Source organism: Poecilia reticulata, linkage group LG2, assembly GCF_000633615.1.
Source record: "Poecilia reticulata strain Guanapo linkage group LG2, Guppy_female_1.0+MT, whole genome shotgun sequence".
In the NCBI taxonomy this organism is placed as follows: Eukaryota; Metazoa; Chordata; class Actinopteri; order Cyprinodontiformes; family Poeciliidae; genus Poecilia; species Poecilia reticulata.
In genome coordinates this window covers 38,150,161-38,177,145 of record NC_024332.1, presented here as the reverse complement: position 1 = coordinate 38,177,145, position 26,985 = coordinate 38,150,161, and the positions used below count along the sequence as shown (strand labels likewise).

General features: G+C 36.6%; 1 protein-coding gene across 6 annotated transcripts in view; it reads left to right on the top strand.

Moving 5' to 3' along the window:
* The window catches only part of lrp1bb (low density lipoprotein receptor-related protein 1Bb), a 316,436-nt gene extending 290,468 nt beyond the window's left edge, over positions 1–25,968 (top strand). For 4 of the 6 annotated variants that reach the window (XM_008402881.2, XM_008402905.2, XM_008402873.2 and 1 more), the window contains 13 exons: positions 465–581; positions 837–1,010; positions 3,815–3,940; positions 4,791–4,955; positions 12,745–12,906; positions 13,416–13,590; positions 14,890–14,994; positions 16,858–16,971; positions 18,932–19,008; positions 21,220–21,310; positions 21,613–21,763; positions 23,738–23,812; positions 24,826–25,968. In XM_008402881.2, the coding sequence (XP_008401103.1) occupies positions 465–581; positions 837–1,010; positions 3,815–3,940; positions 4,791–4,955; positions 12,745–12,906; positions 13,416–13,590; positions 14,890–14,994; positions 16,858–16,971; positions 18,932–19,008; positions 21,220–21,310; positions 21,613–21,763; positions 23,738–23,812; positions 24,826–24,966 (1,673 nt within the window). In that variant the 3' untranslated portion in view covers positions 24,967–25,968. The remainder of the gene's footprint in view (positions 1–464; positions 582–836; positions 1,011–3,814; positions 3,941–4,790; positions 4,956–12,744; positions 12,907–13,415; positions 13,591–14,889; positions 14,995–16,857; positions 16,972–18,931; positions 19,009–21,219; positions 21,311–21,612; positions 21,764–23,737; positions 23,813–24,825) is intronic. The other 2 variants (XM_008402891.2, XM_008402898.2) reach the window with 2 other exon arrangements.
* Positions 25,969–26,985: the final 1,017 nt, after the last annotated feature.

Here is a 26,985-nt window from a genome sequence, read left to right as displayed (position 1 = left end):
AAGAGTGAATAAGGAGTAGTTAACAGCCACTCAGTTTGTGTCTGAAGGTCTAGAGGGAACCACTTAGTGCTGATCTAGTTTTGAAAAGCTGCTTTGGCCTCCTTTAATACAAGAGACCAATGCTCTGTCTCGGTCACAAGGAGAGAAATTCATCATTGGAGAGCTGAAAAAAAAAAACAAAGATTCATTTACATGCCTAAGCGGCGTCCTCGGTTTTCTAGTTAGAGTTTTGAGAGAAAGTGAAAGAATTTTAATGGCCAAAATCCACCATCAAACCTCAGAACCTCAGTTCACAGCTGAAATGTTCTATACAAGCACAAAGATTGGGTTTTAAAATACAAAGCTTCTCCTTCTACAACTAATCTGACTTTCTTGACCTGAAGGTCTCCTGCGTTGAGGGATTTTTCAATGATTTCAGTTTAATTTGTCAGGTAAATAAATTGCTTACCTTCATCCTCCCACAGGGCTGGCAATTGATTACTTCAACCAGCGTATTTACTGGGCTGATCCTGAGCTCTCACAGATAGGGAGCATGAGATTGGATGGCTCGGACCCCCTTGTGACAATCAGCGACAGACACGGTAAACCCCAAAGAGAAAAAAAACAAAGTACAAGTATTTTGTTTTTGTTTTTTTCATTTAAAGCCACGGTATTCGTGCAGCACAACTTCTTATCAAATAATTGCAGCAGTATTGCCGGCGTGTCTCAGAAGGCTAGGTTGTATTAAGATCAATCTGCCCTCTACAAACATTGTTTCTTTTATTTTCTGAGTCRCAGGATACAAACATTCAGCTTCCTCTGTATTCTGAATTTCATTTTCACTGCTGTATCTTCAGGAATTTCTCAGCCATACAGAATTGATTTATTTGAGGACTACATCTATGGAACTGGACTAAAACATGAGCTCTTCAAGATTCACAAGTACGGCAAACAGGCGGTGGAGATTCTCTATTTGGGGGTGGAGAGGCCTACCAATGTTTTTGTCTCCCACCGTTACAAACAGCAAGACGGTAAGTCCTCCTGATTCAAATAGAGTAGTCCTTTATCATTCCCACAGTGGGGAAATTCACTTGTTACAGCAGCAGAATAACAAAATATATTGCATTTAATGTAAAAATATCTAAAAAATAAAAAGACAAACTGTATATAAATGAAATATATACAGATAGATTAAAGTTGAATAAAAACCAGAACATCTCAGATTTTTAAATACAGACTATGTTCTTCTGCATGTTAATCAACCCTTCATCTAAGTATTAATTTACACATTACACCTGTCATTATAAAATGTATATATTGTGGGTTTTCTCTCATCTACATTGGATAGAATACATAAAGGCTTACCAATAGAGTTGTCTAATGTCCACTAGCAAGTTGCACCATGACCACATATTTTTGTAGCCATCAGAAACACTGTAGCTTAATCAATCCTCTAGCAGAATTGGTAGAAATAATGTAAATTGCCTGATTTCAGAGCACAGAGACAGAGTAGTGAACATTTTCTGTATAGTTGAGATCGGGGCTTTCCATATTGCTTTATTAATGCCAAAACTTTCTTTGTTGTTCTGACCACCTGTTAAAGCACCCAATAATCTTCAAATTCCGACCAATAGATGTTGATGTAGCATAAAGTTAAAGACTTTATTTTATTCGCCTAGTGAAATGCACCAGTACCATTTGGCAGCACAATAACAGATATATTCATCATACTGCCTTTCCCGTGCTTCACATTAGGTAAACTTTAAATACTCAGCCACACTTCTGCAAAGTTACTTTCTGTCATTTAGGCCCATATTTATCTTGACACTGGTGTTCCAGCAGTTTCCTGGTCGCGGTATTCTTAAACCTTAATGATTTCGGGATTGTTCCTGATCATTCTAAAGTATTTTCCTTCATCTGAGGGTGACAGTTTGTGTCAGATGATGGAAACCTCTCTCCAGCTAAGTGTTCCAGCTGGGAAATGATCCCAAACATATGTCAAAATTTGTTATTGAATTAATAAAGCAGACTAACATTGAGCTTTAGGGAAACCCCTGACCTTAACAGTTCTGAACATTTGTGAACTATGATCACAAGCTGGGTTCGTGACAAGGCATCAACCAGTTCAAATGAACTCAGCCAAGTCTGCCTGAAAGAACTGTCAAAAATCGAGTCGGAATCATGGCAGAGGTTTACTGATGGCGAGAAAAAGTGTGGTTGAAGTGCAGATTGTGGTGGCAAAGAGACCTTCCAACTTCAAACATAAAAAAAAAGATGTTTAGTAATTTTAAGWGTTTTGATTGCTAAAATTAAGGAAAAAGAATATTCCACTGATTATCGAGAATAGAATACATAMATTTCGACCAGCCATTTCTTTATAAAATGTAAATGAATGTCTTAATGTTACAGAATATATTTTATGTCTCATTTTCTGTCTGAATAAATTAAATGTTGGATTGAATTAAAATAATTTGAGCTCTAAACCAACCAGAGGTATGAAAAGTTTAGATTTTAACTATGTACAATTAAATCCTMTAATGTATAATTTTATAATTTTGACACTGTGTCAATTTACATTTGTTTTTCAATATATTTTAAGGCTATTTYGCCAGGACGTCATGCAAAGAAAATCATCTTTATTCAACTTTATTTTTCTCTCTACTCCAACAGCAAGTCCTAGTTTTCTACACAGAAAAGTGTATTTCACTTTCAATCTGAAAGTGAAATACACTTTCAGATTTTCCAAATCTGAAAGTGTATTTTGATTTGATGAGGCTTAAACCATGTTTTTTTTTTTTTTTTGCAATTATTGATTGAACTTGAGTCAAATACAATATTTTGTTACAGATATGAAACCTAAAAAAAATCTCAAAACTTYGGTACGCAGCCAATCAATACAGCCTTGTCGTTCCTCTCACTTACTTCATGCGGTAAACCCGTGTCTGGTATTTGTTACATCTTTGGTGTTAATGGTTGAAGAACATAAGAGAGCTCAGTCTTGGTCAGTTTYCCTCTTACAGGGCAGCTCCTCCACTCCCCAGAGACTCATTAGGCCAGCCATGTAGTGCGAAATGTGCAAGTCTGTGGGCAGAGGATGCACTCAGGTTGCACYGAGCTGTGAAGTAAAGGCTTGATATCCTCAGCAAAAACCTCCTAACAACAATTTAAATAGGAAACGCTTCTTTCATCACTGCTCTGTGCCCTCGGTGTTAGCATACTTATGGTTTGCTTACTGTATTGTTGTCGTAGCTGTTAGAAAGAGAGAAAATTTGATGCCACAACTTCAGATCGAGATCTGAATATAAAGTGGTTTGAGATTTTTAACATCGTCTGCATGATGAATGTAGTTTGGACATGTTTGATTCCCTTCCTCTTGCCTCAGCTTTCAAATCTGTTTACCACGTACCTTTAATGAATACATTTTGAAATTTTGCTGGAATTTATTCTGGATYTTTAAGGAATGCTTCCATTATGTCGTGTTTTTTTTTTTGTTGTTGTTTTGTTTTTGGCTGTAGGCAGAAGTAAGAGGAGCACTTGAAAAATCTACAAATCAACCTGATGAAAGGAAATTGTTTTCACATTTCAAAGTTGTTGACGTTTCAGTGTGAAGTCCTACGCATACATAATTTAGCCCAGCACCTCTCCTTGCTTGAAGAAAAAAATCCTTTCTTCAAACCAAACATTAAAGCACTTTSAATTAATTGCTTCATTTTAGAAAAAAAAAAGAGCCATACTTTCCTCAAACAAACAAGTATTTCTAATTGCAGGCCAAAACTTTATAAATTACTCTGTTAGGTCTTTTTAAAGGACATTTTTTTGTTTTTTCTCTCCACAGCATCAAATCCCTGCTTGAGGATGTCTTGTGATTTCATGTGTCTGCTAAACCCAACCGGAGCCCGATGTGTCTGTCCAGAGGGAAAAGTTCTGGTCAATGGCACCTGTAATGACATCAACAATTCAGGTGCTGTAGGCTATAATCATCCTGAAATCCTCTGCCTGGCAAAAGGGATTATGACCGTTGTTTATCTTTTCTACATATTACAACCACAAACATAAATGATCATAAATGTCCTGCGTGCTAGACCAACAACAGATGATGCATAAACATGAAGAGGGACTAAAAATATATATTTTTCCCTTCTTTCTACTCGCTTTTGTAAATCAAAATTTGAAAAGTGTGGTATGCACATATATTCATTCCCCTCCAAACTCTCCATCTAAAAGCAGACATTTCTGCCCATTTCTTTGAAAATAATCTCAAACTCAGTCGGATCAGTCGTATGTCCTGTGCTACCACARGTTTAGAATTGGATTTAGGTCTGGACTTTCACTGGCTCTTTCTTGAATTTTCTTTATTCTGAACCATTTCATTGTAGCTTTTTTCTTTATACTTAGGAGTCAAACTGCAAATGAGAATCATTTCTTTCTTTGAACAATATCTGAAGAATATCTGAAGAAGTCCAGATATGTGACATGCTTATCTAATAGTTAAGTTTGTGGTTTAACAAAATGTAAAAAGGCATTGCAAAGGAGTGTCTGGCATATTATAAGTTTTTCCTCCCCCCACTAAACACGGTAAAATGAGCAAATTATATTTTAGCAGCAGTTTTATGGCAGTAATACCACTTATGGATGAGGCATTGTGAACACTGAGGGGTTGAGCAAATCGCCCTCCTGCTGGGATTCTACTTCGGCTTCACACCTCTGTGAAAGTAGCTTTTCAAACTTTATCCGYGCACCCCTCCGGTTGATGTGATGTGACTGCGGCATTCCCCTGAACCCGAAGTAAAGGGATTTCTGCTGTTGTGCAGGTGAACTCTGCCGCCCCCCCTGTGAGAATGGAGGTCGTTGCTTGGCCAATGAGAAAGGAGACTGGAGGTGCTACTGCTGGCCCGACTTTTCTGGGGAGCGCTGYGAGGTGAACCACTGCACAGACTACTGCTTGAATGGAGGCACCTGCATGGGCTCACCACTGGGTAAGTCTGTTAAAATATGCGCGGTGGGCCATGATTTCTATTCAAATATTCCTGTTCATCTCTGCAGGGTTGCAGATTTTGCGACTTAATTCACATTTAACTGTTCATGCTATCTGCTAAGTACTTATGAAAACATGCACAGTATTTCTGAATGCTTTGTATGGTTCTACAGTTGTTTCAGTGAAATAATTTGTACTATAATTAAAGGAGGATATAAGCTGTCATAGTGCCAGATATTCCATTAATAAAGCTATTATCKTATAGCATTGATGAAAATGTTATCATGCCATATCCTTACATAWCAAAAAAGCATTTTATGAGGGTTCAAACATAAACAAAGCTTACTTATGAAATATATATGAAAAAGTAGTGAAKAATGCCTTATATAGAATGCCTTCAGCTCTGCCTGAATGTAAACCTACATGTATGTAGATAYTCTGCTGGGAACGTTAACTGAGCTCCAACCAGTTCTTTACTTCAGCAGTGGAGTCTTGATTTGTGAGAATTGAGCACAGCTGATGGTTTTATTCTTTTCAGTTCTCWACCAGAAATCTTGTGTGGAGCGTCTGGTTGTGACTGTTTCATTCTTGTTCTGATGAAATTATCTCTTCACCTCCAGATTATGGCATCAGTGGTGATCAGTGRTATATTTAAAAGTTCAGATTTACATTTGGTGCCATTGTCGCGAGTGTATGTTGCAACAGTAAGGGGGGTGAAAAGATCTCGAAAAAGCTTTATGTTTTGCTTATGTGCATTGCAACATGTAGCAAGGTTATACTAGGCTTTTCATGCCTTTTTGAACACACTTCTGTTCATGTTTTCAATACTTATYCCCATGTCTCTTCACATTATTGCATAAATATATATATCAACCTTTATTCATACAGGAAAAATTTCTTGTGACTCAATGTCTCATTTACAAGAGAGTCATGTTGTGTATGTCAMATCACCTCATCCTTCAGAGGTTTCTTTTATTTTTTTATATTTGTGGATTTTATATCAACAGTTACATTAGTAATATATTTATTGAGAYACAAACTGTTGTACCTTTAGAAAGGTGTTATTCACTTAAAGCAGTGTTTCCCAACCCTGATCCTCAAGGCACACTGCCCTGCATGTTTTAGAGGTTTCCCTTATTTAATGTGCCTGACTCAACTGATTGCAGTTCAGGAAAYACCTGTTAATCAGTCATCAATTGAAATCAGCTGGGCTGAAGCAAGGAAATACCTAAAACATACCTGAATCAGTGTGCCTTGAGGACCAGGTTTGGGAAATACTGACTTAAAGCACGAAACATAGATGTGCAATATGTGTTTGGGGTTTAACATTATCGACCCAGTTTTTCATACAAACTTACCCACACCATAGTAGCAGTCACACAAATGCTCTTCTCTGGAACCGCCACACATTTGTCTTCTAAATCYAAATTTGCGCTTTTTTACCAGCCAGGTGAGCAATTTTGTTTTCAGGTTCGCACTTGCAACAGTCTAAGTGATCMACTTTCTATCTGGTCAAGGTCTATTTTATAGTATTCTGAAAGATGAACAACAATGTAAAGAAAAGCTAAAGGAAATCTTTTGATGTCAAATGCATCATGGTGWAAAGTCAAATGAAGGAGTCTAACCTTGATTTACAAGCTTGTATATTTTTCCTCTTGCATTCTTCAGAAAAAGAAAAAAAATCTTCACTTGTTAAAAAAAGAAACATACAAACATGATAGAAGGGCTTTAGCTCACAGTATGTGGATTATGTTTCCACATTTATGTTCTTTCAGTGAACAGCCCTATTAAGACTGCTMTAATTCWTTAGACAGAGGTATGTAATCGCTGAATGACAACCAGCAAATGGAATTAGAAGCCTTGGTATTTGTTTGAACATAAATGAGTAATAGCCTTTACAGCATTTTATTTTAACGTTCTGAATATGTTGAGGAAAGAGTTTATTTTTCTTTTAATCCTTAAGAAAAAATAAAATAAGCAAATGTTTTTGAGATTTTATTAATCTTCCCTTTTTGAAGAATGTGTTGACTTAAAAGAAAAACCTTAGGAAAGAGCTGGGTTAATGCCTTCATCTCTTCGAACAACACTGAGTTTGACTATCAAAATGACATGCCATTCATCACCGTTCATCTCACGTTATCGTGCACGGCTTTCTTTCACCTTTAAATGAAAACGCTGCACTCCTAGTTAAAATGGATTTCTGATTATGAAAAGACAGCTGTGAGCAAAATAAATGTTGCAACARCAGTCCTTTAAATGTTTAGTGATTTTTGTCTGCACTGAGCTCGTCTGAGGCTGAKATATTAACTGGAAAGAGTGACCAAACACGAAAAAGGAAGAGAGATTAAAGTAAAATAGATATCCCTAAATCTTCAGCTTTAGTGATTAAAATGGAGCAGAAGTGAGCTTGGCATCAATTAGAGGCTGGAATATCTACAGATTTATCTATAAACACACAAGGTGACATTGAATTTTAACTCCTATGTCTTTGATTTATTTTCTGTATAAGCATAGAAATGTTAGCTTTGGCAGCAAGGATGCTTTAAGTTTTTTTTTTTCTTTTTTTTTTTGTTTATTTTACATCGTCAATGGGGCAAGTGAGATGTTTATGCTTTGAGAAGTTTTCAAAGAGGAATAGATGCATACATTAAAGTGAAATCAAAGCAGAGGTTATAGCCAACTAAATTCATCTTGCTTCTTTTAATCGCACTTCTTTTTTTGAAACTGAGTACAAAAAGTTTGTTTCAGTATTTAATAGCAACAGATTTCCATCACAGTCTGTCTCCTGCATGTGGGCAATTGGAGCTTYCGTGTACCTTTGTACCTCTTTTGTCAGCRCGGTTTRCCTCTGGGTCTTTTTACTCCACAGAAATTTTTATGGCTTCTGATTTTTGGATGCGTATCACCATCTCACCTATTAGGTATCTGCAGAGCTACCGTATGCGCYGTCTAGATGCAAGTTCAACACAGACTGAAGAAGTGTTTGGTCTGCTACCTGCGATCCTTATCGTCTCAAACTGTGACAATGATCCAAAGTGAAAGGCTTTTTCCTTATATATTATTTCCTATTCAGTGCCTCCTTTTCCACTCATTATTCCCAGGGTAGTGTCARGGAAAGGCAAACGCTGTTTGGGGATGTGTTCAGGTAACTGGATTTGACATGAGACCAAGCAGAATCAATTGAATCTGAGATGGTAGAGTATTGTTATTATTTATTTTTGCAGAAGTTTTTGAGTTTATTTCCCTATCTTTTTTTTTGTTTGTTTTTGTTTTGATAAAATATAGTTTTCAAGAAAAATGGAACATCAATGTTAGGGGTGAAGTACAAGGGYTCTCAGTCGTATCTCCGTGTGTCCATATCTCAGACGTCTTGGCTGGGTAATRTTTGATTGAAGCCTGCTCCTGGAAGAACTGTTTGCTTTTTTGCCTTTGCTGCAAAGATATCACTCTRCGGGGCTGATCCGCACCCTGGGGAGTCTGGCCAAGAAGAGAGAAAATTAGGGTCTCTGGAGGTTCTGTTTGTGGGTCTTTGGGGGATCAGCCACATGTGCAGRAAGTGACTWAGAGCAAATTCTCCGCTTGCAAAGCCAAAATCTATTTCACCAGAATAAATTAACAAGTTCACACATGGAGCCGCAGCAGATGTGACTATTTGCAACAAATTCATCATCTTATACTGATATCTGGCTTGCCTTTTTCGCTCTCATTTTTATTTTTATTTTTTTTTTGCAATCCCTGCAGGCTTTATATTCTTTATCTGTAGTCTGAGGCAACCTACCAAAGAACAACACATTGCTGTGAAAAAGTAATTGCTCCCTTGTAGTTTCTTCTTCTTTTGTTTTTGTTTGTTACAAGTAAATATTTCAGTTTTATAAGCAAATTGTAGCATCARCCAAAGATCCCCTGAGCAAACATAAAACACATTTTAGATKATTATTTAATCTATTAAGAGTGGAAAGCACTATCCAAACTATTCCGATTCCTATCTTAAAAATTAATTGTCCCCTAAATCTAATAACTGTTTCGGCCAAGCTAGGTGGTAAGAACTGCCAACTAGAGTTTACGATATCTGGCAATGATTTCGTACATCTCCTTTTTTTTTACATCTCTGTGAATAAATTTTGATCCACTTCTCTTTGCTGGATAAGGATGAGCTGCTATTTTAAGGTCATACTACAGCATCTCAGTCAGATTTAAATCTGGACTTTCACTCCCAAACCTAGCAATCAAGCTCATGTTTTTGGCTAACATCAGCAGTAGTTTTCACCTTGGAAACCTCAACAGGGATACCATTTTTACACAGTATCTTTTTGTCGTATGATGAACAATGATTTTGTGACCTCCTGGATAAATCGTAATAGCACTTGGAGTAAATTTGTTTGGCTGAAATCTCCTGGAAAGTGTCACCACTGTTCCTTTATTACTAATGAACCTACTTGTTCACATAAAAGCTTTAGAAATGGCATTGTAACGGAGTGCTGTGGTGACGCAGGGGTTAAGCACAACCCACAAAAGGAGGTCTTAGTCCTCGAAGTGGCTGTCTCAGGTTTGATTCCTGGCCTCGTGGCCTTTGCCGCATGTCTTCCCCATTCTCTCATTACCCACTTTCCTGTCAGTTCACTATCAAAAAAGGCCATTAGAGCCAATAAAATMTTTAAAAAGTTGCATTCTTACACATTTTACAGACAAAAAGATGTTTCTGGGGGGGGAAATGTTTTGGATATGTGCTAACTGACAGTAAACCCATTATTTTACAAGGGGATTACTACGTTTTCATSTGGGTCCAACTTGGTTTGAATKATTTTTTCTGGTCTGCCTCAGAAGGAGGGAACAGTGCAATCAATCAATCRATCAATCAGCTGGCCTTAACTCGGGATATTGTGGGTTAGTGGGCAGAGTACTTTAAGATCATCCCAATCCTGCCTTGCAGTGAGAAAGTGTGGGTTGGGGACTTTGAGTCAGCCTCTCCAATCTGTGGTGCTGAGGTCACCATGGTCCTGTGTGGCAAGGCCCAGCGGGTGAATGAGACGCGCCTCGGGTTCCTTGAGGCTTTGGACGTTGTTTAATTGTGTTGGTTGACACAACTCTGCAGTATACAGAAGTGTGTATGTACATATATATAATATATCAGACAAGTTTCTCCTATATTAAATCATTGTTCAAATCGGCTGATATATTCATTTGTGTACATGGCTCTGTATAAGTGCCTTTCTATTTAGTAATGTAAGAAGGCTACATGTTAGCTCTACATGCAGTCTTTAATACCTTTCAACTTTAACAAAGCCAGGCTCCTCCATTCAACAATGGACAATCATCAGYAGGTGGTACTTGACAACTTCTYGCATTGTAGACTACCACGTTGTTATGGATACAAGCCTCCATTTATGTCATGCTACACCAGTATGTAATTTCACAATCCACATTTATTTAGCTMGAATAATGGCTTTTGAAATGTTCAAGAGACAGAGTCATTCGTCTTGTTGCCACTTCTTTACTTCCTGGACAACATTCTGAATAGAAAAAATATTCTAATATCAAGATGGYGATAGAACACCCCAAAATTTTACTCAAGTAAAAGTAGCACTACTTCAACATATTTTCTTCTACTCATAGCTCAGAGCTTCTTTCTTTGACTCTTCCATAAAGACCAGATTTGTAATGTAAGACTAAGTGTCCTCTCTTAGCTGTGGGTAGCTGCAGCTAGTCCAGAGCTACAGTGGGCTTCTTAACTGCTTCTATGAATAATGCTCCCATTGCCTGGTCTGTCAGTTCGGGTGCACAGTCATGGTTTGGTGACTTTCCCATTGTGTCATTCTTCCTATTTTCTAATGATGGATGGAATGGAGCTCTGTGATGTTCAAAGCTTTTTATGTTATTCTATAACCTGGCCCTGTTTAAATCTTCTCCACAGCGTTATCCCTGACCTGCCTGGTATGTTCCTTAGTCTTTATGGTACCTACTAATCTTCACAAATGTTCTCCATCAAACCTCTGATTCTTTCACAGATGAATTCTATTTTTCTCAAGACTAAACTACAAATGTGGACTCCATTTAATAATTGCTCAACATATTAAATTATTTCTGTTTTCAGCCAACCAGGGACATTCAGATCTTTGACAGTTAATTTAGATTCACCATATTGACCAAGATTGGATATTTTAAAATGCTGACTTTTTAATCTGACATAACATATTAAACTGTATCATTGGCACCTTTATTACATATGTTAATGTAAGTCCTGCTGCTCATTATAAAAAAATCCTACTCCTCTGAGTCATTTTCAGATACACATTGCTTTACACTAATTGGCTCATACCTGAATATCCACTAAAGCATACCTGTCAGTCATTTAGATAAAATCATACATATAAATTAATGACCCAGWTACAAAATTATCGGATTTGTGAAACTTTTTCAGGATTACCAAATAAATAGTCGAAATGATCCGGGTTCTGAATGTGGAATCTAAAAAAATCATCTGGAGACATGATTAGGAGGCCTCCAGAATCACCTCCCTGTTGGAAATATCCCAGCCATGTCTGACAAGGAATAAATCTGTGGACGGAATGTGAAGTCATTGGAGCAATTATATGCCTGCTGTTTCTGGCTGAATTAAAAGCTGGATCGGCCTGGAGGACGTGTCAAACAGCATAACTCCGCTTGGTACCATAGCTGCCAATCAGTGGAAGCCTCGAGATTCACATAAATATTAACCGGTACAGACCAAAAGGCAGTTCCTTGAATAACTTTTGCATGACTTCTTTGCTTTCGATTTTGCCCCAGACTTGAATGTTGTGAAAATAAACTGCCATTTTACTGTTTATTTTAGTTAGAGATGGCACAATTATTATTAACGCAATTGACTCCAGAAAAAGTTTTATGGTAAAGCCTCTTCCATGCTTCATCCAAAGCACTGAAATTGCCCCTCATTGACGTAATTGCATGACTAAATATTGTKTTATCTAGTTTGCAGAGAGGCTTTCTCCTCCTTTCCTCAACCCCCAAACTATTTTGCACAGAGCTCTGGGTGATTTGTTGTGTGACTGATGAGAAGTTTGTGGTCATGTTATATGCAGAAATGTGCTCAGACAGCAGTGTTGATATTTTGCTGCAACTAGTCCACTTCCACTATCCAGTTTTTGAATTCGCCGACAACATGAATACTTTTGAGGTGTGTTTATCATACACAGTGAGGAATTGGATACATTTGTTTGATTCTTCACAAAATACCTAGGAAGATTGTCAAATGACTAAAAACTCTTGGATGGAAATTACAAAGTTGTTGTCCTTGGAGGAGGCTTAACTCTAGAGAACCCTCATAGATCCAAATATCTGTTTGAAGAATTTATTGACTAGACAACTATGATTTATGCACTGCAGAAATTTGACTTTTATGGAACAATGGCAAGAAGTCACTGATAACAGAAAGCCAGAAGAAGTCAATTTGCAGTTTTCCACAAACCACACAGGTAACTTAACAAACATGTAAAAAAAAAAAAAAAAAAACAACGTTCTATCTTAGGCCAAAACTGTACCTTTTTTTGTACATGATGGGAAAATGAAGTTTTCCAATTGTGATTTGGTTTGTGGAAGAAAAAATACTTTCTCCATCATATAAAATCCAAATTAAAACACAAAACAGACTTTTATGGTAAATGTGAAATAGTTAAAGGGGTGTGACTGTTTTTGCGAGCCCATTTATAAAAAGGAAAATTGAGGACTATAACAACCTAAATCATAACTGTGTGTACAACTGGCACTGATCTGGCATTGACTGTGTTTTTTCACAGGGAAGCCTACATGCCGTTGTCCTATTGGATACTCCGGGCCTTTCTGTGAGAAGCGGATTTGTGACAGTTATTGTCTTAATGGGGGAACATGTGACGTCACTCAGGGAAATCAGCCTGTGTGCCGCTGTATGGCAGAGTACACCGGGGATCGCTGTCTTTACCGTGAGTTCTTCATCTCAACTCGTGGATTGTTCTGGAAACCTGCTGTTTACATAACTGACATTCCCTTGTAATCACACAAAGCATTAATCTGTATTCAGTTACCCGGGATGAAACTCACAGGAAAAATATATATATATACTTTTAGCASACATTTAGTGTTAAACAAAAGCAATTGCCCAAAGAGTTATCTTTCCACAAACACCACATTTGCTTCAATTTGCAGATAAACAGAATTAGAGTTCTTCCATCTCACATCCTTTGGGTATTTCATTTCCACAGTGATGGATTTTCTTTAGCAGTGCATTGACATAATGGGATGGGGGAAAACAATTCCAGTTGCACATCATTAGTATTTTCTCACTGCTGCTTGCCCAAGGGGAGATATGTTTCCATCTGTGGCTAAGATGTCATTTGATGTGGATAATTAAGTCCCATTAAAGCCCTGTACAATTCTTATCTAACCAGCTTATACACTAACCTTTCCTTCTGTGCTCCTCGATATGAAACAGACATCTGCCATCACTACTGTGTGAACTCAAAGGCCTGTACGTTATCCAGCAGCGGCTATGTGGAATGTGTGTGTCCCGCAAGGTATGAAGGGAACAAGTGTGAGGTGGACAAGTGTCTCCGATGCCATGGGGCTCCCTGCCTTATTAATGAGGAAACCTTAGATGTGGTTTGCAAGTGAGTGTTTGGCATTCCCGTCCATTATTCCTGTTGCTGAAATCTTTGGGGTTTACATTTTCTGTTCATTCATGGGGAAAGACGGCATATCCTCACAGTTGCTGCCTCCACAGACTGCAAGCTCTCTGGATTGATTTGATTAAATAAAAATAAATAAATAAAACTTTTAGTCTACACACCACTGCTGCAGAATTTTAGCTGCTAATAATGTCAGTGAAATAGAAGCCAGATTAGCAACTTGCCATTTTTCCCCCATTTTTTTCACGATAACAAAATGGAACAAAACCAAAATGTCAAGCTAAAATGCTGCAACAGACTTGAGGCTTACAAAAAAAAACATCAAAAGAAGCATGTTAATTAAATCAAAACATCACACCAACATTTCTTTCCAAATTATTTACATCTTAAATTTGGAATTCACTGTATAACTTTAATTTTCACAATAAATGGTTGCCAAATTTGAGCTTATGTTATTGATATTTTATCACATGAGTAATTTTCTCTAAAGGGAGAGTCGACTGAGTAGACATTGCTGTCCACTCAGCTTTGGTCGTCTAGTATTTTTCCATAAAAGAACTATGACTTTTCATTCATGGGAGAAAAAAACAACATATTCCCAATTCATATCACAGTTTCTGCCCCAACCGACTGGAAGCTCTCTGAATTGCTTTGATTGAATTAAAAAGAAAAGAAGACCACCAGCATTTAAGCTGCTAATGATTTCAATGAAATAGAAGCCAGGTTAACAATTTACAAATATCATTTATCTTTTATTTGGTTAGTATCTACTTACAATGCATTTTTGTGTATTTCTTATGTTAATTGATTATTTAATTGGTTGGTTACTATCACATTCAAGGAAAACTGTTGGCATTATTTTCTTTATTATTATTATTTATATTGATATTTATATGTTTTATATAGTTTTTTATTTTGTTTCATTTATTTATGCATGGTATTATGTTTCAGCTTTGCTTTTGTTTAATTCTCATTAATATTTCTGGTATGATTAATATGCATTTTTTTTAAGTGAATGTTTTTATTCAGGCTGCTAAATTATTTGTTTTCTATTTTCGTCTGCATAAAAATTAGCGTGAAAATGCTAACATTTAGTTTTTACACCCCTAACCATGTGTGCAATGTCACTATTTGGTAAAGTCTCTTCTCTTCCAACAATTATTCATCCCAACAATTATTCATTTGTTTGACAAAAACCACCCAGAACTCCTTCCCTCCCCCATCTTGTTAAAATATAGTTTTTTGCTTGTAACCTGAGTCAATTATTTCTCCACCCTCCAGCTGCACAAATGGTAGAATTGCACCAAGCTGTCAGCTGTGTGATGGATATTGCTACAATGGAGGTACCTGTCACCTGGACCCCGACACCAGCCTTCCATTCTGTCAGTAAGTTGCAGCCTAATGGGTGAAAGAGGTGTGAGGGAAGAGAGCTGAATGTTTTCTACGCAGACTTGGTTTTACTGAAATACTGGCTAAGGAAAGAGTGGCTTTTAGAGCAGAAGGAAAAATTATCAAGGGATATCTTTCTCTTTGCCTCAAGAACTGAACAAAATAAGTGTCTCCTTTTGGATTAGAAAAAAAAAACCTCTTTAAATTGAGAGAAGATCTGATGTCACTGTTTGAGGCGCCAATGAACAGCAGGGGGCTGAGTGCCAGTACACCACCCTGTGCAGCGTGACACCTCTCTGTGGCTTAAGGATTTAGGCAGATAAAAATGATTTGAAACTGTTTCAAAGCCTGCCATTCTGAACATCTCATGCTGTTCCTCTCTGCCGTTTAAAGCTCATGTCAGACCTCGGCGACTGTCTTCAGCAGCTGGCTTTAGAAGGTTTTTTTTCCTTCAACAAAAACAGAAAAAGTTCCGTATCTTTGCTTCAGTATGCCATGAAACTCAAAAACTTGTACCAGACAAATGCTAAAGTGGCACGCTTGAGGGAATCAAGACGACTCGCAGTGCTGTTTAAAATGAACACTTCCTCTGCGATAATCGCATTCATTGCGTGTTAAAAATCTGTCCAAGGAGGAAATTGGAAATTCATTTTCAAAAGCCATCTGTCTAGTTTTCCCTTTTTTTAAATGCTCATTGTCCACTGTAGTTAAATTGAAATTTGCGGTCACCTCTCTCCAAATTCCAGGGGATAGAATCAATTTCTATGCAAATTACTCCATCTTATTCGATGAGGTTAACAGATCCTGATAATGCGGTTTATTATTTGCTCCAAAGACTTGAAATTATGTGAGATGATGGATATGGCGGTGTCAAGAAATCATAAAGTTTGACCTTAATCCTCCGAGTTAATGTGTGTTTCATCAAGCTCCCCAAATGCAAAAACCCTGCTGTGTAACGCTGATTCAATTGTGATGATAATCATTGCATTAAACACATAAAAAAGGAAAAAAACGGCCCTGCAAAAAATACAAGTTACGAAACATTGAAAAGAATCTATTTCTTAGTGCGAGAAAGCCTCAATTGGCCAATAATGTCCAGTTAGACAAAAACCTTTAATAATTTAAGCTCATGTTGAACTTTCTTTACATTCTCTTGCATGCTATTGTAGCTGTCTAAGTGTAGATAATTTTTTTCTAGATGCTGTAATTCTAATTCTATAAGATAGCATTTACTGCTTTGCTTTTTTTCTAGGACAGAGCTTTATATCTTGTCTAAAAGAAATTATTACCCAGAAAGAAAGGCAAATGTAATTGATATTCTTTCCCTTTCAAATCTAACAATTATTCTGTCAGCAACAGAAGGGTTTTGTTTTATAGTTCTAGACAAACAAACATTTTTCTATAACTTCTACAGCAGAGAATGAAAAGGCAATGTGGTACCTTAAGTTAGTCCTCTTCAAGTTCAACCTGAACTAGGAGAAATGAGATTCGGTGTTCGAACAATACAAAGATGTCGGACTGCTGGAGACTTTTAAAATTTTAGCAGATTGGAAATCGTAATATTTTAAAACTTTGGAAACCTTGGTACTGGAAAGTGGCAAAACAGACTTTCAAATAACGTGTCTTTTAGAGGAGACTCTTGTTTTTTTTTTCTTGTTTTTTTTACAGAAGCAGATTTATGTTTTCACATGATTTATTTTCCTAATTTACTCTCTGAAAACGCTACACTGTATTACTCCGTCTGACAACTGAAGGTGCTTAAAGGATTTAGTGAGTCAATCTCCATTCGTCAAGCAGCCAAGTGTTCAACAACATACATTCTCTGGGCCCTTTCATCACTCCCAACACAATGTTTTGCAGCTGCACTTCAGGGTTCAAGAACCAACGTTGTGATGAGCTGGCCAACCCCTGCGATTACTTCTGTCAGAATGAGGGGATGTGCACATTAACAGCTCTTAACAAACCTCGCTGCAAGTAGGTCCCTCTCACCTCTCCAGCTTTGTTCAGAGCCCACTCACCTCCTTTGTATACACTCACCCTCCTCCACTCCATTTAGCATCATTTCAGACTGTAAATCTGGTACCTTCTTGTAGCAAACTGTCAAGTAATAAGTGCTAGATATATACATAAAGTTGGTAATAAAGTTTAGGAACATTGGATACTAACCTTACCATATTAGGAGAATTTTTTTTTGTTGTTTTTTTTTTTTATTAATTTACATATTTTGTGTTTCACTTAAAAATCCTTTAGGACAACAATTTTTAGATGCAATTACCAAAATGAAATAAAATCTGGATTTGTTTGAGGAAAAAACATCTGCGCAAAGAAATAAGTATTAAAGACAGAAAAATCATCCTTAAGAAGACCACAGATAACTGTGATCTTTGAAGCAAAGAGACATTTATTTGCACAGTATTGCATGCTGTTACCATAGGACGCTGAGTGCTTTTCTGGATTAGCTGCTCTTTTAATACTGCAGCATTCTAACACCAAAACTTTGTTTTAGCAGATAAAATGTTGAAGTCTTAATGTAAGATGTTACAGTTTATGGTTGTGGTTGCTGATATTATTAAGCAAATAGTTACAGGATTCCTATATATTTAAAATGTTCAGATAACGTATATTTCCAGACTCAAACTTCCAGAGTCCTCAGAATGTTTTCAACCATTTTTGACGCAAATACAAAAGTCAGTCATCAATTTCTGACGGATGGATGGATGGGTTAATGGAAGGAACATTGAGACAATTGGACGTGGAATAAGATCTGGAAATATTCTTTCTGATTTGACCAGGAAAATGTATAAATTAAATGTATGTTATTCTAACCTTCACTGCAGCCCTGTTTACACTCCAGACCCACTCTTTCAGTAGGATCTTATGATTATATTGAGCCGCTGGTAGACACAGAGTCAGCGAATGTACTGTACTCTGGACACTAATGGTATTTGTTACATCTTGAACAGTTATTAACTAATACAGCACTTATTACATTGTCAGTTGCTGCATGACTCAGCATCTTTGTTGGCCCCTTTACTGCCACCCATTTGCCCATCTCATGCACCCCTCACTGTGCACAAGTGAACCCCAGGGGAAATAAAACATGGTACCGTATATGTGTAATGTGAGCATCAGTGTGTGTATTTACATCATGATTAGCAGCTAAACATGTCAGGTAATGGCCTGAATCATAATCATAATTTCCCATCCCAAACCGAGTAATTGATGTAATTTTCTTTAAAAAAAAAAAAAAAAAGCTTAGATATTTTTTTTTTTTAGGAAGTTTGTTTTCTTGGTACATACTTTGGAAAGGAGATCAAACTCCACCTTGCCTCCAACCTCCTATTAAAATTCATGTCGCACTGACATTTCGTCCTACAAAGGCGGGATTCATTTCCCGCATCTATGGGGCTGCATTCTTATTTTTGATAGCCTGATGTTCTGACTCTGATACTGCATGTAATTTAGAATAATTTCACCACCCTGCCGCGCCCACCTGATCACTCATGCTTTACGGGCCCATCTGCGACTACTGTGAAATTAAACATCACCTTTTCTAACAAGGGTCATGCATCACACCCATTGGATTCCATTGGAACACAAATGAGATGAGATTTGTTGTCCTGCTGTCATTTGTTTTTGTTTTTTTTACGTATATCTTTTTATTAACTGAATAACCAACGCTAGTAAATTAACGCACACTGTTTGTGGACACAATATGGATGTACATAGTGCTTCTTCTCTCTCCAGGTGGTGTGTTGTGTTTGTTGGATCAAAGCACCTCACTGCAAGACTGAATCATAATGTGTTGCACATGTGAACCACTGTCACATCATATACTGTAGTGAATTTGCTAAGGTGTTTCCTAAGCACTTTGTCGACTAAACAAAAGAATGCTAGAGATGTTTTGTTCACATTCTGCTTTTACTTCCTTCAGATGCTCTGCCAATTGGGCTGGGACACAATGTGAAAGGCCTGCCCCTAAAAGCAGCAGATCAGACAACACAAGTGGAGGTAAGAAGTGGAGAAATCAACAAAAATAAGGATAAGAATTCCATGTTTTATTAAATCTCATTTTTTTTACATTTAAACCTCTGAGACGTGATCATGCAGTCTTGTTAGACATGAAGGTCATAAGTTAAGGTATTAATTGGTTTATTTGAATTGTACTTTTTCCAGGGTGGGATGATTAAACAACAAACAATATGAATTTGATGTTTGTTAGACATATCAATCAATCAATCAATCAAATTTTATTTGTATAGCACATTTCAGCAGCAAGGCATTTTAAAGTGTTTTACAGCATGTGACATTGAATAAACAGTAAGAAAGAGAGAGATTTTGAAAGCAAAAAAAGATTGGAATTTGAAAAAAAAGATCTAGATTTTTAGTCAAAACGACATTTGACAAGGACTCTAAACCTCCAGATTTTTCAGTTAAACGCCATTTAATATGCCATATATGCCTGTTTGATTAAACATCCACAATTATTGTTGCCAAACCTCATGGCATAATTCTGCTGGCTGTTATACCAATGTATTTAAAAGAAATGGAAGAGCTCATTTAAAAAATGTTGGTTTCTGCTTGCTTCGTGTGCATTTGGGATCACAGTCCCCGATGTGTCAGAATGGGTTTTAGAATGGTTAATTACAACAGCTTCTGGAAATCCCCCTAACCTCAATCCGAGTGAAAATGTCTTGCCTATCCTTAAAGGAAGAGTCTGCCAAGAGACCAAACAATTTAAATTGGCTTTATGATTTTTGATGAGGAAAGAAACCAATATACAACCAGAATTATGCCAGAAGCTGGTTGATGGCTGCAGAAAAACGTCTAGTTCTGTGAGACATCCTAGGGGACTTCGAACTAAGTATTAGTTGTGGGGTATGCAAATATTTTAGCTAATATGCAATGTTATAGGAAACACACACAGAAAAAAAAATTTTTTTTTTTATCATTGCAGTTTGCAGCTGTTTGGTTTAAATAAGTCAATAAAATATTACAACAAATACAACATTCATGCTTATGATGAGTTTCTGTACACATCCGAGTGGAGCTGTAGGTTATGAAGCAGGTTCAGCATGGGTGGATTATCTCTGTTTGCTGCTTTAACCGAACCTAAAACTCATGTCAGATGATTCATCAGAAATATGTCTTTGTTGTAGCTATCAGGAATGTATTACTCCAGTAAAAAAATAGAATTTATTATATATTAAATGTAATTATTAATATTGTACTAATGAACACAGTATGTCTAAAGTTTGCAGGCATAACTCTCTCGGCATCACAAAATCTGAAAAAATCAAAATGCAATAGCTGTCAATAATAAAAAAGTCAGTCTATAAAGTAAGTTTAAATAATAAAATATTGCTGATGCTATGAATATCAGTTATAAAGATAGATTATGAATAAAAGAGATGAGAAGAAACTTGCAACAGCAAATGACAGATATTGAAGACAATAAAGAATAAAACACTTTAGTATCAAAATCAAACAAGACGTATTTAAGTATGTTTTAACATACAATCATAGAATAAAAAGCAATAAATTAGTAACATTTTACATTTACTTATTGGTAAATCTAGATAAAATAATATTTACTGGGCCATTTATATCCCAATACAATAAAAAGTTGACACATTTTTCTGTTTGTCTGACTGGGAGCTACTTAGTACCTGGTTGGAGAGCACATTAAGATTTCTACTTATATTCAGTATATTTCATAACTACAATCACTTAATTAAATATCAGCTAACTTGAGGTGTGTTACTATGGCGACTTTATTTAGGTTTCTGAAAACTAAGCTGTTAAGCTCCCGACATAGCACAGCCAGCTTGAATGACATTCTAACAACAGTCACTAGTTACCATTGTTTGGATCCAAAAGCCTTCATTGAGCATATTTACTTTGTTCAGTTCAATAGGTCTGAATTTCATTGGTTTATCTTCTAATTGATTAAGTAAACTTGAGTTACATTTTGTAGTTGTACTTGTTGGACGTTTTATGAACTTTTAATGCAGAGTTTAGCACCAGTTTTATGTTGTTTCACTGTTTATCTACTGTGTATATTATCTGAACAGATGCTTGGTAAATAGAACAAAGTAACGCCGGCTGAAAGTTAAAAAGAACAAAATCAAAGTTGACCTTCTGTGGTCACTGTCTGAATTCACCTCAACTCGGTTTTTATTTCTAACACTTCCCTCCATCTCTCATCTGTTTCTCCTCCAGGAAGCATTGCCATCATCGTGCCTCTGGTTTTACTGGTTATCCTGATCGTGATGGTGGTGGCAGGTGTTTATATCTGCAGACGGAGGCAAAGGTATGCAGATAAAAGAAATAAAACGATAAAAATTGAAAGCGTGGTTTCTAAGCAGCAGGTGATGACACTATCAAACAATGCGCAGCTTTGAAGATGAATGAAAGTCTCAACTTTCATTCTGAGAACTTTGTTTGGCTATTTTGATTGTAACTACCCAGCCAAGTTAAAATTCTCCCAGCGTTGTCTGGTGATGTCTTGTGTGGACGTGTGCAGCACTGGGAGGTGAGCTGACCTGGATGTTGTGGTTCATGTTAATGACTCTCTCTCTTTCTGACACACGCACACAAACACACACTCCTCAGGGGAAAACGTGTGCAGAGGCAGCCCATGACAAACGGAGGGATAAACGTGGAGATTGGTAACCCGTCATACAACATGTATGAGGTGGACCACGACAACCATGCTGATGCAGGCAGTCTGCTGCGACCCAACTTCACACTGGACCCTCACAAGGTGGGCTTGATTAAACACTTTTTTTTTTTTTAATACGTGTTTTTAGAACATATAATAGTAAAATATGTTTTTTTGTGCAAGGAACTTTTTGAACTTTTTCGGATGTTACTACATTATAACCACACACTTCAATGAACTTCACCGATATTTTATATAATGGTCCAAACAGCAGTAAGTAATTTTAAATGTTCACATTTTTTTACAAATAAAACCTTAAAATGGGTTGTGTATTTGCATCCAGCCTGCCTGAGTCAATAGTTTCTAGAAACGGGACGAGAATTGGAATAATCTGAGGTTTCTTTTTAGCACAGTTATCAATCTTACACAGAGTCACAGCTGTTGACTCCCCCAACTCTCAGCAGGAATGACTTTATGGGATTCTTTGTAAAAAACAAAATTGATTCTATTAAAAATAAAATTTAGTGCCATCCTCCTGAGCGTGATAACGGCGTCCTCACTGGAGGCAACTGTAAAACTTAATCTGTGTTTGGACTGATTTTATTCAGGTGTGCTCAAAAGTTTTAGCTTCTTCTAAATCTTGAAAGTTTGTGTTGGATCCTGTCCCCACAAAATTATTTGAAGAAGTGCTTTCTTTAATTACTTTTCTCATTTTTGATACAAGTTATCTATCCATAGCAGAGATTCCAGTTTCCTCATGTAAATGATAAAACTTCACAGTCCAGGATTACTTGTGGAGTACCACAGGGTTCAGTGCTTAAGCTAATTCTTTCTTCTATATTTATAACTCACAAAAAGCGAGGGACATTTAAATTGTAGGAGGAACCTAAAATGAAATATGACCTTTACAGATGAAGTACTCGACTATTAGTGGTGAAGGTTATTTCACCGGATTTTATTTAAGAGTTTTAAAATAAAAGAATAAATACAAATACACACTCCACTTTTCAGAACTGTCTTTGTGAAAAATGTTTATAAAATGATGAGACTGACAATTACGGTCTACTTTTTTTGATCTTGCATGTTAAAAACATAGTATTTTTTTTTTGTTTTGTTTTAACATGATTGTGATAAAGCTCAGCAATCTCAGAAGTTCATGTTCTGTCATATTTGGAGTCCTTTACTACAGTAACAAGAAATTGTTTGCGAGTAATAATTATAATTTGATTGCATAATCAAATTAGATCTTTTTGTCAAACGGCTTTCAACAAAAATTCTTAGAAGACGATTAATTGGGTTTATATAGATGCAGCTGTGAATCTCCCAGAAGCTCACTTGCAAACAGAGTCCGTCTGGTTGCATAAATGAGTATTTAATTTGATCGAGCAGCATATTAATACATTATGGGATGTAAAGTTATTATTAGCAATCTGTTTTGAGCATTTGCAGTATGTTTCTCCATATGTGTTTCTTAGTCGTCTGTCAGATTCTCGATAAATTCTGCACTGCTTAAAAACGAACAAGAACATCTAGAATACTTATTTGCCGTTTTAAGCAACGTTTCTTGACCTATAACGCCTGCTGACGTGTTCACTGCTTTTTCTCTCTCTTTTGTTTTATTGAAGGAATATACGATACACTGTTACTGAGGTTTGGTATATTTTTTAACACTTGTTTAAAGATGCCAAGAGGACTTTTCATTTTGTTGGTGATTTATTCTGTCCATAACGCTCAACCTCACTCCCACACTCAGTACATCAAATAAATCCTTACACCCTCACGTATGCTGGTTTACAGCTCATCTGCTAAAGCCTCAAGCCTAATGCTATTGCTTCTTGGGCTGCCAGCTTTGACATTTGCTATTGTGCGGACTGTCGTGCTTTGTTATTAACTGAGATTTGCTGACTTGAACTCGCGTCTTGAAGTTTTTCCTGTTTGCTCAGATGTTTTTCAATTTGTTTCAAATCCAAAGGACTGATTATGATCTTTGAACATTGTGACACCAAAACATTGAGATTATAGCCTTACTGTACGTAGCTGTAGTGATGAAAGAAGATGGTATCTGTTTTGTTGCAGGGGTGGTGTGTAAAATCCAGTGACCCTCACGCCTTGGGCATGAATTCTGTGCCCAAGGAGGTCATTCCTGGACAGGTGAATTTAACTATTTTTTTTTTATTCTAAAAATTATAAACAAATTAGTATATGTACAGTTTCAACGAGATATTTGCGTACCATGGATAAAACGGCAACTTTTACAAAAAATCCAAACACCCAGGGGAGTTTTGATTATCTAATCATTTTCAGTCAGATAATCCCCTACACATGGTGCATGTGCAACATATTCATATCAAAAATGTATTGCAGTTATATAGATGTAAGTACACAAACTCCTAGTGGCTTTCTGCAAAATCAAAACTTCAGCTCATCATTACCATTGTAGAACACCCACAGGCTCCCATCTTTTTTAATGGATATGTAATCTGTGTACTTTCTGCATGCTTTCTAAGCAAGCAAGGACTTTCTTTCTTCTCACTGAGTCGCTGGCATGTTTATTTCTCAAAACCCAGACGTTCCTTAAATATGCATGACTCAAACTTCCACTAATTGTCTTTCCTAATTAAGAGAATCGGCACCTAACTCTACACAGTCTTACTGTTTTCTGCCAAAATGTTATGCTTTGTTATTTTACAAAAAATATATGAAAATGAGCTTTCAGATGCGTTCTTATCAGTTTGTTCAAGGTGCAGTGGCCAGCTGTTTTTAGCAAACAAACTTTGGTAAACATTCATTTTGTAATTCCCTCTGTACCAAGCAGGAGCTAAATGGGTAACACAAATGGGACCCAAATAAAGACTGGAAGGGCTAAAAACTGAAATGACATAAAATGAGAGTGAAAATTGAGCTTCCCAAAGGGGGGAAACCAAACATGACTCCAGATGAAAGTGTTTAGTGTTATGTTTAAGACTTATTTGTATTGTAAATAGGAAACTACTTGCAGTCTCAAACTTTACCAGATTTAATGTGAAGTGTTGCCTCCCCGGCTACTTACAACTGATTAACAAATATCAAAACATATTCAATGTTGCTACTTTAGGATCATCACTGCTGGAACTTGAGTTTTGGAAATATCCTTACTTACTTATCCTTTTGTTTTCCCAATGCAGCCTATGAACTACTCCAACCCCGTGTATGCAAAGATCTATATCGACGGACAAAACTGTCGGAAGCCAGTCATCAGTATTGATGAAAGGAGAGAGCTACTCCCAAAGAAACTAGAGGGGACAATTCGTGAAACCGCCGCATAGCCTAACTTTACACTTTGTACTTCTTTTTTTTACCACAGTGTACAATATATAATATAAAGGAGGAAACAAGATTTTTCTATTTCCTACGAGGCTCTTGAGTTTTTCTCGTTTAGCATCAGCATAATATCCTTGTTGGTGTGTTCAGGAGTTTGATTTTACATATGCAGTTTGCTTACTCATTTTTATTTCAAAGCTATACAGCACTATACTGTATACTGTACCGAAGTAAACCTTCTGATTTGCAAAAAAAAAAAAAAAAACACCATAAGCCACTCTTGTGCACAGTTCAAATGTTCCAATTCAGTGCTACAGTTTGTACCAATAGCTGACTCTAGTTTAAAAGGATTATTGACACGAGGTTTGTTTTCTGAAGGGCAAAACCAGACGATTTGGCTACATATTTTTTAAGCAAATATATGTATAGTTGCAAAGTGTTTCATGTGTTTTGTTTCCTATGTGTGCTGGAAGGACCAGAAAAGCTTCATAAGTGAGCTGAGGCTTTGTATTTTTTTAGCTGTTGTCTTTTTTTTCCTGCTCTTGACCCAGCCGGATCTCCTCACGACAGACCGTAGCCCAGTCAGTCTTTCCTCACCGACGATGTAATTCCACAGTCCTTCCCCGTCTTCTCCATCACCACCTGTTCCAAACTCCGCTCACTCAACGGAAATACTTCACACGAGGCCCATGTTGAATGTTCGCTGTCAGATTCCTGTATTGTTCACTAAGAGGACAGATAATTAATACCATATTTTTCTAGGTCTCATATTTCAACAGATGGAATGATACAGGCGAGGAAGTGATTTGCCACAGTCACACAGGTCGTTAGGAGTTATTATAAAACACGTTTCTGCTGAAGATGAACATGATAGATATAAGAAATTTTATAATTTTGTATTTGATTTGTATGTTGTTTGGCTGCTTGTATTTTGGAGAAATGTATTAAATGTAAGTAATTTTTATATAAAATGTAAATCAATATTGAATAAAGGGGGCTTATTTCCATTCTATTTCTCTTTATTTTTGCCACAGCAGATACAATGCAAGGGTTTTGAATCACTTTGGTCACTTTATATTTATTGGAATTTTATATGATGGGCCAGCACAAGGCGAATAAGATGATTTACAGTGATCAACACTATTTTTCAAATAGTTAAACATGTGGTGCACTTATTCATTTAGCCTCTCTTGGTGCTGTAGCTGCAATTTCTTTTTTTTTGCCCAACTTTCTAAAATATAGATGTTTCTATAGTAGTTTAAAAAAGAATTTCAGCACTTGTTTTATTTTCCCATTTCATACTATATATAGGGTTTCTCATGACGGCCAAGTTCAAGTTTCAAGGTGCTGCCATTCAAAGCATTGTTATTTTTATGGATCCACTGTCATAGTGAACAAGGCATGTACAGAATGAAAAAGTCCATTAACTGACATTACACAAGGAATGAAAATGGGTATTATATTCTCAAAACCATTGATTAACCAATCTAAATGACAGGGTTGTTTTTTTTTCCTAAAGTAAAACATTTTCATTATTACTTTTCAAATTGAGCTTCTGGTTGTCTTTTGGGTTAATTTCCCATATGTGACACTTTATAGATATATTTCAAGCTTATTAAAATAAATGTGAACACAACTTTGAGAGAAGTTTCTGGTTTCAAAACTTTAACCTCTACAGATTAATAATGTTGGCAATCAAAACTTGTCATCACAAAGTGTCAGCAGTGTATGAAATATTTAAGAACGAGTAGCGAATCAGCACAATACGTCAGTGAAGAAATGAATATAAAATTACATTGAGCACCCGGAGGCATTATACACTTTCCGGTGGTGATGAGCCAGCCTTCTATACCCACTCTAGGATTATTTGACAAGGATTTATGTGATTCAGCCCAGTTTCTGCAAATTGCACTGACATTATATTTTTGCTTTATTGAGGCAGATAGTTACCGTTTAACCACTTTTTAAAAATGATTAATTAGCACATTTTTTTCCTCATTAATATTGTCTTTTTTTCTACTAGA